Source organism: Cylas formicarius, unplaced genomic scaffold, assembly GCF_029955315.1.
Source record: "Cylas formicarius isolate icCylForm1 unplaced genomic scaffold, icCylForm1.1 PGA_scaffold_6__28_contigs__length_40554024, whole genome shotgun sequence".
NCBI classification, from domain to species: domain Eukaryota; kingdom Metazoa; phylum Arthropoda; class Insecta; order Coleoptera; family Brentidae; genus Cylas; species Cylas formicarius.
In genome coordinates, this window is record NW_026844347.1 from 11493651 (window position 1) to 11508120 (window position 14470).

A 14470-nucleotide genomic window follows, 5' to 3' on the forward strand; every position below is an offset into this window, starting at 1 on the left:
ATTTATTTAATTTTTTTTTTAAAGCTCTAAGTTTTATGAAAAAAAAAATGCAGGAGACAAAAATATTTCTGTTATACATAATGTTTTATTATTCTATTTTCTTTCTTAAGATAAAATATAAAAACACTTTTTTTGTTATATTTTCACACAAAGTTTGTATAACAAACGAGACTTCTGACCTACTCCCCTACTCTCTATTTCTGTATACTACGATTTGTGCTTTAAGCCTTTATTTCTATTTCTATTTAATGACGCTTTTCTATTCACTGATGATTGGTTGATTCATTGACGTAGAGAAAGTTCACAAACTCTAAATTCAGTCACTAAAAGGGGCACACCGGATGCAATGATTGGATGGATATTTAAAATGCTCTCCAAAAGAGTTATACAAATTCGCTGAATAAATGAGACAATTAGAGGCCAAGTGACTAAAGGCTGGTTTACCACCGCTCTTGTAGAACATGAGGTGCTATTGAGTGCCTCAATAAGAAAACTGCATGATTTAGTCATTCTACAATCGGTAAATTAGAATGCACGCTTTGCTAACTTATATGAACTGCACAACAAATGATTGAATAATGGTGTACGTACCATAATTTGTTCATCAACGTCAGCAAGACCCATATGGTTCTTTTCACAAGGAAAGGGAAATTAGATGACTTGGTCGCACATGGAACATCATAACTGTCAAGGTGTATCGAGGTGACGTTGATATTATTTCCATTGCAGGAAATGCAGCATGGCAGAATCGCGCATTTAATAAAGGGACGATATCGGATTTCAATGCATCAAAAATTTTATTCGACAAACCCTACCAAGGCGGTAGACTTAATTGATGGTTTGAAGAGTAAAAAGGGATCGGGATGCGGAGTGTATTCCAAATCCATCAAATTTAACTAGGGGTAAGATGCTTAGTGTGCTACAGAACGAGTTCGGTGGCATTACTATAGCAGCAAAAGAAATCATCAGGCGCCAAGTTATTGGTTAAAATGTATGCGTCTATTTAGTTGGCAGAAAAGCAGTTTTGCTAGTTCATAGACCTCGTTTTACATCCGAACTAGGACCAGTATGTCACCGTGGCCTCGTTGACGTGCAAGTCGACAAGAACGTAGGCATTCCAGAGGAAATCATGCCTCCAATTTGCTGCGTTTATAGGATCGCAGCCTTCTGTTGGTCTGGTGGGTGCGCAAACAACAAGATGAAAAATTAGAAGATATTCTTGCACGTCCTAACTTGCCTATCCATCCGCTAAGGTAATCAGAGAGACGACCCATGGAGTCGCTAGGCTATCCGGAGTGCCCTGTCCAAGAAGAAGCACAATGACGTTGCTGAGGTCTATGGTCTTCTATGCGGCTAATATATCTATTTAACAATTCTTTATGCACTCCTGTGATCAAAGAACTCTAACCAGGCTACCTACTGATGCGAATAATAAAATTCAAGGTATTCGTTAGCGAGTCATCTTTATTTAAATTTTTGAATTGTAGTTAATAAATAATAAATAAAATAGAACTCGTTTTAAACAAGTTATGGTACGTTAGAATTTACACTAAAATTATGAAAAGCATACACAAATTTCAAGCGGATAAATAGAAATATAAAACTTAACCTAACACTTTTATCGGGCAATAAAATTGTAAACACCGATTTAAAAAACGAGTAAAATCTTAAACGAATTTTTACATAAATCACCGGATATACAAATAGTTTGAGAAATTCACAAAATTCAATAAATATGTAAGTCTTCCTAACTACTCGGAAAATGCGCGTAATAGAGAACATTAAAATTTTCTGGAATATATTTTTTGAGATGATTATTATTACACCTATAGTTTACTTCAACATTAAAATATATAAAGAGAAGTTTCGATAAAATTTTTGAACAATTAAAACGTTAAACTTTTAGCGATATAATAAATACGGTATAGAGACGGTCAGACGTTGAAAGTGTTTTTCTGGCCTAGACTTTATCAACGTTAAGGTTCCGAAGCCATTCTGATCCTTGCCGATTCTCTGGATTTGTTGTGGATCTCCGCTGTTCTTAAGGTGATGCCGAAAATGTCTTCGTGATATCTGTTTTGGTCCTACAGGAACGACACATGCACAGAAATAAAACACACTCTCTCTAACGAAAATGGTCCTTACTCTCAAAGATAGCAGGAACGATTGTACTTCGTTATCGCTCATTCCGCCGAACTTTTGAATGATTTTCTTTAATGTTTGATACACGTGCTCCGCCATCGTGCAGTCACCGCAGACGTAAAAATGTCCCTCCTCAATCACCAGCAACTTATAAATCTCAGCCGCGTCTTTTAAAATCAAATCTTGAACGTAAGTCTAAAACATTAAATTGTTGACGTGCAGTTCGAGTGGTAGATCTTAAAATTACTTTGTTGATGGTCGGTTCCCTGGAGAGCGCCAAAAACACTCTCTCCAAAATTCCTTCCTGTACCATTTCTTGCTTCTCCTCCTTGTAGAGATCCATTTCTTTAGTTCGGCAACCGAAGAACAACCACATTTTCCCCGGGTTTGGTTTCGACTTGAGCTGCGCGTAACGGTGCTGCCAAAATGCCCTAAATGGAGCTATCCCAGTGCCAGGACCGACCAGAATGATCGGCTTGGAAAGGTCGGTGGGGAGATTGAAGTTGGGAGCTCTAAAGGAAAAGGAAATTCAATAGAATTCTAAACAAAAAATCAAATGGTTGTATTCCAATATTACCCTCTGACAAAGAGGCACACGTCCTGTCCGACTGGCAAATCTTGGAGATAGTTCGAACAAACCCCATAGTGTTCCGGTCCTTCGCCGCCTGCAAATAATTCCCACATAAAAAATTATCCACTGAATACGGGAAATATTTTGAACGAATATCTTACCTTGAGTTCGGTAAACCACGACGGCAACAGTTAAATGCACTTCGTTGGGATGGAGGAGTAGGCTCGATGAAATTGAGTAGAACCTTGGTTGTAATATGCTCAGCTGAGCTACCAAAAGTGGCGCGTGAGGAAATACGGACGGAAATTCGTCCAAAACTTCAGCTAAGTTCGGGAATCGCCAATGCCTCCAGTCTTCGTAGGCCGAGGAGTCCTGCAATACACCAATTAGTATAGTCTGGATTAAATAAATTTGGCTGGCTAAGCGCGTTATTTTCCAGTGATTTTCTTTCTGCAGCGGCTATGTTTCAGATCTGTGTAACAGATATATACGAAGATCTTCGTAGTCACTCGTCTCTTATTTTAGTTTTCTAGTTTCTAGTTTTTTGATTTCTGACGAATATATTTCAGCACATTTCAATCAAATTAAATTCAAAATCAGATTTTAGCAATTATTGTAATGAAAACTACATCGCACCTGCAGAAATTAGGTGGATTTCTCTGTTTCTGGGAACAATAGTAGCCCTAAGGCGGATTTTTGATGAATTAAACCGAAAAAACGCAATTTTTCCATTAGCAGTCAAAATTCCATTTATTGTAGCGAAAACTACATTACAAAAGAACTTCGGAAACATACAATTAATTTTGACTTTCAGAATATGATATTGCAAATTATATGCAAGTAAACCACAATGGAATGAAAAATTAAAAAGTCCTAGAAATAAATTAATTGCTGCAATCTTTAGCTGTGGTCGATGATGTGGAACCTCGTTTTCTATCTAAAAATTCAAAAGGCACGTAAGCTATTGATATGGCAAATATTTCTTTAAAAAGGCGACAAAGTTAAGGATGATGTTTCAACCTCCAATAGTGGTTCTACTTTAACAAATGATGACCAACTTATAGAAAACAACATTCTAGTAGACTGAAGAATTTCTTAAGCATAGGCGTAAAGCTAGAAGCCTGAAACGGTTGAAGGAGTGCATTAATTTCCTTCAATTGAAACAATAGAACATTTATATTATGCACTTGTCCTGCCTCACCTAAAATACTCCTTCTCGATAAGGTCAGCTTTTTGAAAAAATAATATAAACTAAAAGAGCGAGATAATCTCAAAATGAGATCATATTACTCATCAATAAGCAGCCCACAATTACTTGAAGAAATTAATTTATTTGTTTGCCCTGCAATACGAGATACCATAGTCTTAAAGAGATGAAAATATGGAGTGCAATTATGGTTGCCTCGCATTATTAGCAAGTCAATCTGGGATATACATTAATATAATTGTCTATCTAACTAACAACTGTTTTCTTTTGCCTTTGATGCTATGCTATTGAAAATTAGATTAGATAATTAGTGTTTTGTAAGTTTATTGATGTGTTGTGATATTTTTCGTTTACAAAGGGCTTGTCGCGTTTGTACACCTCGCACAACTTACCGAAGCCAAGAGATTTAATCTCTTTTGGTCTTCTTCGTCAGTTGCTATAGTAGCGAAATGTTGCAGAAGGTTTGGCGACGGAGGTGTCGTGATATCCAGATAGCGCGTAAATAGATCACGCACCGAACATGCGGGTAATCTCTCGTGTGGTTTCCAAGTTTTCAATACACCTGAAACGAACTCGATATTGGATGCTTATGTCAAACATTTTGGGTATCTACCGTTCGAAGTATGCGTCTCTTTTAAAATTTGCAATTCTACCGCCTGATCCGCGTCAGAGAAACCCTTCAGTCTACTGATGATTTTGTCAACAAGTTCTTTTCTGTTCATTGGGAACACCCCCACGTGGTCTCCCGGCTTGTAGAGCAAGTGATTCTTTAATTGTAGAAGCAGAGTAGCTTTGGAAGAGTTTTCTTTCAGAAGGTTTGTTCTACACAGAAGTGGCGAAGCAACAACCTAAAACAGAATAAGAATATAAAAGCATATTTCGAAGAACTAAATGGACAACGGAAAAAAGCACAATGAGAACTGCAACTTTACCTTTCTGTTGTGGCATTTGGATAAGGCGACCACAGTGTCGCTTTTCTTTGACTCGATAAATCTGACATTTTGCTGGGTTAAGGACTCACTCTGTAGACTGATTGTAGCTTCTAAGAAAGTGTCGTCATCGTCCAAACAGAAAGTTTCACAAGCAACCTAAAGAAAGATAATGGAAAAATATTTTATTAAACTTTTGGCACACAAACAGAATAGACCCACAACAGTATTCTCTTAATAGCAAAGACCACTATAGCCTATCTTATAAAGGCATTTTTTACAAGGGACAATAACAAAGTAATAAATGAATTATCCATATGAAGCTATTATATTATACACAAAAAGTTCAAAATTTTTTGTTTTAATCTTTCTGCAATGGAGTACACTCTACCTGGATACCAAAATATTAAGGACCAAATAAAATAATACTACAGGTACAAATTTTCATTCTATATAAACCCTAACAAACTATTTTTATTCAGTTGTTGATCGGTTGTTGTCAATATTACTTTTAATTGCTGTGATGCTGTAGAACGTGAAAACGCATCTCCGAGTGTTGACTGTAATGTGACACGTACTGCAGAGATTGGTGTTGTTAAATTCGCAATTTAGCAGCTTCCAAATGAGTGGCATCATCAAACCACAATCTCTTCAGGACGACCAAAATTTGAGGTAGACAGTTCTTTGGAAAGTAAGTTACGACTTAAGGACCATTTTCAATAAAGAACTACTGACAATTGTGATTGTGATTTTTCATCTATAAGCAGAAATACTTAAAACGGATATATCTTAAATGGGAGAAGTGAGTGGTAGCGGAGTATGAAGGAAGCATCCAGACATATATTTTATTTAGATAAAACATGAATTAATGAAAATTAAATATCATCCACGTTGTGTCAAGATGAAAATGTTAAGAGCCAAAAACAATCTTTAATTATTTGGTCGTAATTAGTGGTCGTAGTTAGAATTTTATCAGGAAAAACCGATTTCTGAACTAGATAGAGCAAAATCGATATCAAGGGCTCGATTTTTGAAACTACTTCCAACCGAGATGTAGAGCGTTTTTCAATTTTCGGCCATTTTGAAAATTGGGCATAACTTTTTTATTTATTGAAATTGTGGCGAAGGTTGAAAACATTACCAGGGCATTTTTTTAATGTAGATGCAGTGGTGTACTCAGATTTCTACAGTTCTCCGTTTTCTCATAAATGAATACAACTTTCTTATTTTATACTTTATACTTATACTCTTATTTTATAGTTGGGTACGGATTTAAAAAGATGTCCCTGTCGTTTCCTTGTCAGTCATATAAATTTGTTGGTATCTGTGATGAAAAAAGGCGGAAATATGTTTATGTTTATGTTTTGTTTGGCTGTCCATAATATGTTTAAGAAACATCACAAAGTACTTGAACTTTAAAAAAGATAAGGTCAATTTAAAATAACTTAAGGGAAAAACGCTCAACCTGAGGACTACTGCTTTTATTTTGCCTTGGCTTTTTTAAACTTCCGTAATTGATTAAATTATTGTTTTAACGTCTGGTTGGTGCCGCTCCGGATAAGTATTGAAATAAATTTCGTTGGCTGCTTTTGTGTTTTCATTTGACAAATTGTAACAATTTACCATATCATACTTTTCATAATTGTGGTAGAGTTTAAATTGTTAAATGCACTAAAAGCTTAAGCTTGACCACTAGAATTATGTGTTACAGAATACAAAATTCAATAAAGAATAAAAGTTGTTCGTAGCTGATATTGACAGCTATATAAATGCCCTACTAATACATATACAAAAATGCCCTATATTTCGGCTTTTTTTCATCATAGATACCAACAAATCTATATGTCTGAAAAGGACTCTATGATTGCCATATAAAATGTAAAAAAAATTGTGTACGCCACTGCATTTGCCTTAAAAAATGAATTGATAATGTTTTTATCCTAATCCAACGTTTTCATAAATAAAAAAGTTATGAGCAAGTATCAACAAGATCGCAAAATTGCCATGCAATTTTAACCATTAAATATTTCTCAAAAATGGAGCCCTTGACATGTAAGTCTATATAGGTTTCCTACTTAAACGCTCCAATTATGACCACCCTGTATAATTATTCTCAGCATTCGAAGTCAATAGCTGACCAAATTCAATAACCTAAAAACAATTACGTCGCAAACATTAAATGTTCTTCCTGTCAGATGCAGAGCACCCCTCAAACAACAACTCCGTCAGTTGTGTCTACGGCGTCCACTTGAATACGGTAATCCATGCCTATTATTTGTATTCGGCATATGACATTAGCCAAAAAAGAAAAACATCTGTCTTATTAAAATCTTTTACCTTGAATATTTGTGGAGCCCATTTCATAAAAGCTTGTTCCTGGCCACACATCTCGTCCCCGCTTGCTAACTTGAGAAGTCTTTCGCCGCCCAGTTCTCCAAGTAAGTTGTCCACATACTTTCCGAAAGCACAGAAATTTGGATATGCGCTTGAACCAAGAGCAAATACGGCAAACCTAAATTTCAAGTAGAATATTAGTATAGATCCAAAATGAGTCGAGTTGCTTTTGTTGCTTGGGTTGGCTAGCGAGGATTAAACCGTTCCTTGATTATCCTTATACTTTTGGAGAAAGCGATACTAGCTAATTTAGGTACAATTCGAAAACATCACTCAACTGAACCTCAAAAAAAAACAGCCTAAACTTATTTTTAAATGGGAAACGAAAATAGTCCATTAAAAAAAAGTCGCAGTCCTTTTGTGTGAGGTTGCCTTATTTTCCCAGATAATTTTTAATTTTACCTAAAACACGATGCGTAGCATTGTTTTTTCCAAAAATACAAGAAAAAATCAAAATTAGGAATACCTAAAGGACGCAGAAAAGGACTAAAGCAATTGAACTTGATGAAAATCCATTTATCAAAAGTTCAGATTTTCACGAAATTATATATTTTGACATGACAATTGTTTCGACAACACCTTTTCATTTGATAAAATCAAAATATATAATTTCGTGAAAATCTGGACTTTTAGTTCTTATTTATAAATAGATTTTCTGCGAACACGATAATTATGTTATCAATACACACATGCCATGTGAGCAATCACTTAGAAATTGCTAAAAGCACAACACATTTAAAGCAATCAAGGTAAATTAATGGTCTTAGCATTTTGTTACCGAAGTACAATTCCATAGAATGAAAAAAGGAGTGGACGGTGGATTTATTTGATTTTAATAAGCTTATTCGAATGTCCGTTTAAATCGCTTTTAGAACTCAGTTACATTAAGCACCGTTTTTTAAATAGATTCTCTCCATCTATCAAAGGGACAGACAAGGAATTTGCCCAGGACGCTAAAGAGGATGGCGTTTTTCAGGTGTCGCATTACACCCGTTTTTTACTTGGATTGGAATTGGATTTTATGGGATAATCACTATTAAGGTCCTACGAAAAGAAACAGATTAGGTCTGCGTCACTTATCGTGCAGTAATGATGCCGATGTTCGATTATAACAAAAAGTATCGATTTGTAAAATTAAGGGTATCCGTTTTTTTAGTTTTCAATGCAGCATAGTTTTTCGGTCTAATTTCGTAAACTTTGAATGAAATGAAGGTCGTGTTTCTAGTGACATGAATATTATCCGGCAAAAAATAAAATTTATTGGGTACAATTTGGTGGGGAAAATATAACTTCAAATCTCTAGTGTTATGAAGATACCATTACAGAATGAAAGACGAAATTGCGAAGAAATAAATTTTCAAAAACGAATTTTAACTAACCCATTCGGTCCCACAACGAAGTAATATATAAGGTGTTCTATCGAAATATGAGAAGATAATTAAGATTGCATAGTAGATAATTACATAATGCAATATTTAAAAAACATATATATATATATATATATATATATATATATATATATATATATATATATATATATATATATATATATATATATATATATATATATATTTGCTTGTAGTTAGATTTCTACATTTTAGAAACAAGTCCATTATAGAATGCGTTTAAAAAAAACCTAATCCCTAACCAAATGTATTGCGAATTATGTAAACTCTATATAATATATACTTACGATTATTGATGGCGTGAAAAATGAGACGGAAAATATGAATGACTAGTCAAATACGTTTAAAAATAATTAAATTTTTATATACATTTAGAAAATGTATTCATTTATTTCGAGATTATTTTCCTCCAAGTTCTTCCTTTCCCAAATCTCTGTTTTTTATTCTGGACGTTTTGTGTTGTTGAAAATCACTAAGTGAATTTAGCCTCTCACCTTTTTTAAGTGAAATTTTTATGAAAAATTTTGAGGGAAAATATTTTATAGTCAATACTACATATCATAAATTTGCTTCTTTTAATTCTTTGTTCCATAGGCTTTTTAACATTTATCTTTCAAAGGAAGAATTCAATAATGAATTCACGACGATTAGATAAATTGTTAAGTTAAGAACCAGGTATATTATTCTTCTAGATCAGAGATATATTCTTTAAACTGTGAAAATTGTAATGTACTGTCTGTACTGTCTGATAGGAAGATCTCCATCAGCGATACTGATGTAACAGAGCCAAAATCTGCCTTGACAATATTTTAGCTGAGTACCTAAAGAGTAAAAAACTTTGATGATTGCTTAATTTAAATTATTTTATTTTGATGATTCGCGTGTGAGTGAGTGTGAGCAAGATATTATCTCAGTTGTAGCTAAATAAATAGGCAGAAAATTGTTAGTTATTATTAGTCATAATACGCAATTTAAACATAAATCCGTCCAATATTTTTCTTCAGAACTATTTTTTACTGTTTTAATTTATTTTATTTATTTATATATTTATGTATTTGACTTTTTATAACAAAATGATATAGTCTAGCAAAAAAAAAAAAGAAAAAAGAATAAGTAGAATCGGGAACAGGAGGGTAAGACAGTGCGTACAAACACCTAAAAGAAACATCAAAACATTAAGTGCTAGAGTGCAATATCTAAACTACACTATCGTGTGTAACAACTACGACTGGTGCGTAAGTTCACAACGGATTTTACCTCACGTTACTGAGAGGACCAAACGTATCCTCTAACAGAGGCTCGCTCACCGACGACGAGCCGCCCCTGAGCGAGTTTAAACGATCGAGCCTCCTTTTAACCGATCCAAGTTCACTTTGACTGTTAGCTTTTATGAATGACTTTGAAGTCGCCATGCTAATGTAAATTGCAAAATACCTAAAGTTAATTCTGGAAAAAGTGTTAGTCGAAGCTGGTCAAAAGCGTTCGCTTTAATTTCTTGTAAAAGTCCCTGATTCTAATAAATCGATTTTTTGTTGCATCCGAGCAATGTACATTGATTGAATTAGAGCTCTAACGAACCTCCTAGATATCTGCGAATGTTGACAGAATTCGCTTTTATTTATTTTCAAGTCATTTTTCTCCTGTTGGCAAATCTATGTAAAAATCAATATATATTTAATAATTAATCATTACTTCCGAGAACGCTTTATGATAACATCTATTCTTTAATATATTAGAAAATGAGCATTTCAAATATTAGAGCCAAATGTCATAATTTATTGAAATGAATTTGAAAAATTTATGTACTTATAAGATATTTTATTTCTGTTGTAGAACCTATAAGAAAAGTAATAATACATTTTTGACAATTCATCGATGCTCTAGTTGTGAAATTCCACCGACGGCGCTAAGATTACATGAGATCATGAAAAGGCTGATGTAAATCTAATGTAATATATTGTCCCATGGCTACAGACGGATATCAGTAGAAGATACATCAATGTGTTTTATGACACGATTTGTGCACACGAATTCCTGACATTTAACTAAAGGACAGCGTACTTTTCAATAGAAAGAAAAATGTATTTTTTTATATTGTAACTAACAAAAATTTTTTATAGAGACAAGAAAAAATAATTTTTGAGTGGGATCGTCCGAATCAGCATTAAGTACTATAATAAACAAATGTACCAAAGCTCATCAAAATTGGTAAGAAATGCTGAGGATACAAATGAAAAATATTTTCATTCCAACTATTAACCACTAACCACGAGCATTTTAGAACACATAATTATATGAACTTTCATATATCTGTGAAACATTTACTTCTAAATGTTCTAAAATGTTTTCAATCCTTGAGGGTGGAATTTACAGTCGATACTATACTAGGTCACGGATGACATCAGAATGTGATATCAATAATTCATTGTGCCCATTCATAATTTTCAAGGACTGGGAAATCCACTATCAATCCGCAATTCAATCCTCAGTGGATTTATTGCTAATATTAATAAAGCCAAGTGACAATTTTGATCATGTAAATCATATTAGATGTCTCAAAAAATGTTGAAATAATTTCTGGGGAAAATAGAATATTAATAAAGGTTTATCCGGAAATGTTTCCTTCGGAAAATACGACTATGGTCACTAATCTTTAATAACCAAAGTAAAAATGTTAATATTTTAATTTAATAATTTAATAATAGTAATGAATTTCAATATGTCATTTACCAATTATTTCTAATAAATATTGAACCATCACACTATCACAACTATTACACACTATATTTTTTGATAGAATAACTATGGACCTATAATTATCACATTAAGTTATCCTTTGAACTTATAACCATTATTGCATAATTTTCGCTTAAAACATACACCAATAGGTACTTTTCACAAAATTTCTGCATTCCTCCTGCGTCGGTTTTTGCTGAGTCGAACTTGCTGACGTTTCGCCAATCATCCTTTTGGCTTCTTCAGAGCCTGACTGAAACTGGCTCGCATTTTAGTCTGTACCTGCTTATATATTGTTTGAGGGGGGCGGAGCTAATTGAGGGGCATAAACACCATCTCGGATGATTGTTAGGTTGTTTATAGATTTCTATAGACTCTCGGATTTTTCATTGGTCGAAAAATTGATTAAACGCAAAAATTTTAATTTTATCGAATAAAATTTTATGTTCGGTTTCGTGATTGTGTTCGGCAACAGCTGATGAGTTTATTTGTCTCATCGTAAGGCTTTTTCGTGTTCTTTGAGCCTAGTAAACTGAGCTTTAAATTCCTGGCATTTTAATGGAATTTTGTCTTTGACGCACCGAAGATGTTGAGAGATTTCTGAGCAAGTGGTAAATCTAGTTTTGACGTTATACTTCTTTAGAACCTTTGTGGTGGTCAGTGATGTGAATGTAATGAAGGACCACAGTGGCAACTGTAGGATTGCTTTCGGCTTCATTAATATCTTAATATCTTTAATGTGGGAATTATTAGAGAGAAGAGCAGACGTAAGGTGTGTTAATTCTGGACTCAGTGACTCGGGTTGAGATAGTTTTACGACTCTGTAAACAAAACAGTTGATAACCGATTATTTTTGGACCGGATGGTGATGTGACCATGCATTAATGTATCGGCCTGTGTGCGTAGGTTTTCTGTAAACACAATGACCCAATGTTAGGTCTGATTTTCTATTGATGAGAATATCTAAGAATGGAAGGTCATTATTAGTTTCCAACTCAATGGTAAAACGTATGTTAGGGTGTAAGAAAATCTACTATGGTCTTGACCATGAGGCTAAATAACAAAAGTATTATCGACGTAGCGTTTCCATAATTTTGGTTTTAGATGAAGAGCTTTCTTCTCAAAGGCTTCCATAAATATATTCGCGATGACTGGTGATAGTGGAGAACCCATACCAATTCCCGACGTCTGTTCAAAAATATGTTCCATACAAGCATTTTTCGATTAAGGTGAGAAGTTTTGGTTCAACTCAGCAAAAATCGACGCAGGAGGAATCCAGAAGTCTTGTAAAAAGTATTACAGTAGCCTGTGGAAGTTCCTTTGACCAAATGCACCAATAGGTATTTAAAAAGTTCGATTAGTTGGAAAATTGTATAATATAAAGATTAACATGTATTTCCTTTTTCTAGCCCTCAGTACTCAGGTTAAAGTACCGCTAACGACATGAACGTATTGCTCAAAAATTCGTTTTCAAAAATGTATCAATCATTTGCAAATTTTGTCAACGAATTAGATATGCAAATACGTATCGATTGACTCCAACTTTGCCGGAATTCAATCAGCTCACGATGTCTCTCGCATCAGTTAATACTACTAAGTGTACACGCAATGTCGACATACTATTGGATAACTTTAATAGAATTGTAAACTGTACCGCACACTCACCTCAACTTCGCGGGGTCCCCATTCGTGATACCGTTTTCATTCATTTTGAGTGTGTACAAATTGTTTGCGAATTCCTGCAAAAAGTCTTAATCAAAACGTGTCACGTTCGCTAAAACAACAGTGTTATGATGTTACGATCAGTCTTTACCAAGTTAACGCCCAATATCATCAGCATTGCGGCGCAAACTTTCGCATTTCTCGTTTAGTGTCTTACGTGAAGCTTTTAGATCTTAAGAGCAAATTTAATCCCTTGGGTGTCCTTGTTTTGGTGCCTAAATTATCATGGAATATAACGAAGTTTTATAAGATACTAACTATTTTATCCCACTTTATAACAAGTAACAAGTGCTCCTGCAAACCACTATGTAACTTTCGCCAAATAAACTGAACTCTTTTGTGAATGCCTGTTGTATAAAGTGTCTTTCAAATAAGTACTCGACCGAGCTTCAAAATAATGTCAAGCTAACTTATCCCCAAAAAAATCATTTTTAAATTCCAATTCAGCTTTCATGTTTTTGATAGCGTAAATGGTTTTCGAGAAAATACTTTTTTCTTAAAAATAATTTCAGAAGTCCCATTTAGGCAAGTATTACCAGAATAGGTAGGGTTCAACTTTTCCTTCCTGTCAAATTTTAAGTTGATAGCTGCAAATTTTGAGCACTTGTACTTTTTCACATACACGGATTTTCTCGCACTCCCTGTACAATATGGAGGAAATGTTAAATATAAAAGCTTTAGTTCTCAACTTTATCGCCATGTGAATGAAAATGACAAACGAACCATTCCACACTTTAAAAGAGGAAGTGAATTTTCAATTTTTAATGAAAAACTTGCACGCCCTGTATAATGTCGAAAAAAATGCTTTTTCTAACAGTCGTAGCTCACGATAACATAGTTTATTCACCCATTGAATTGAGCAGCATATACAGGGTGTTTGAAATATATACGAAAAAATTGAGGTCACCACTTTGTTCAAAATAAAGGTTAGTTTGTTATATAAACGCTGGGTCAAAACCCAATCATTAGAAGATAGTAATGTCAAATGAAGCAACAACAAGAAACGCCTTAAGAAGTGGCAGTAGCTCACTATATTTTTTTTCTAATTTTAACATTTTATTTTGTAAGTATTATGAAGAAATTGAAGTAAACAACATTTTCTCAATAAAACTTTTATTATAGCAATATTTTTTTAATATTTTATCGATCTATTTATTTTTGTTCTTAAAATAAAAAAAAAACAATATTTTTCCGCCATATTTGTAGCGCCATATCTCCCTAATGGTTGGCTTTTGACTTAACGTTTATGTTTATTTTAAACAAGGAATCATCACCCTGTATATTAGTAAAACACATTTAAATATAAAAAACATTAATCAAAATAAGCTAAAAATAAATTGTCTGAAAGAAGTAGTCGGAATTT

The 14470-nt window shown here is 33.8% G+C and overlaps 1 protein-coding gene across 4 annotated transcripts in view; it reads right to left on the reverse strand.

Moving 5' to 3' along the window:
- Nucleotides 1-212: 212 nt before the first annotated feature.
- LOC132703395 (nitric oxide synthase) overlaps nucleotides 213-14470 on the reverse strand; it is a 162766-nt gene continuing 148508 nt past the window's right edge. For 2 of the 4 annotated variants that reach the window (XM_060672630.1, XM_060672631.1), the window contains exons 10-20: nucleotides 13051-13124; nucleotides 9907-10062; nucleotides 7187-7361; nucleotides 4853-5008; nucleotides 4534-4768; nucleotides 4313-4482; nucleotides 2875-3085; nucleotides 2720-2807; nucleotides 2390-2654; nucleotides 2146-2337; nucleotides 213-2084 (exon numbers count right to left, since the gene is read on the reverse strand). In XM_060672630.1, coding sequence (XP_060528613.1) covers nucleotides 1977-2084; nucleotides 2146-2337; nucleotides 2390-2654; nucleotides 2720-2807; nucleotides 2875-3085; nucleotides 4313-4482; nucleotides 4534-4768; nucleotides 4853-5008; nucleotides 7187-7361; nucleotides 9907-10062; nucleotides 13051-13124 — 1830 coding nt within the window. In that variant the 3' untranslated portion in view covers nucleotides 213-1976. The remainder of the gene's footprint in view (nucleotides 2085-2145; nucleotides 2338-2389; nucleotides 2655-2719; nucleotides 2808-2874; nucleotides 3086-4312; nucleotides 4483-4533; nucleotides 4769-4852; nucleotides 5009-7186; nucleotides 7362-9906; nucleotides 10063-13050; nucleotides 13125-14470) is intronic. The other 2 variants (XM_060672634.1, XM_060672632.1) reach the window with 2 other exon arrangements.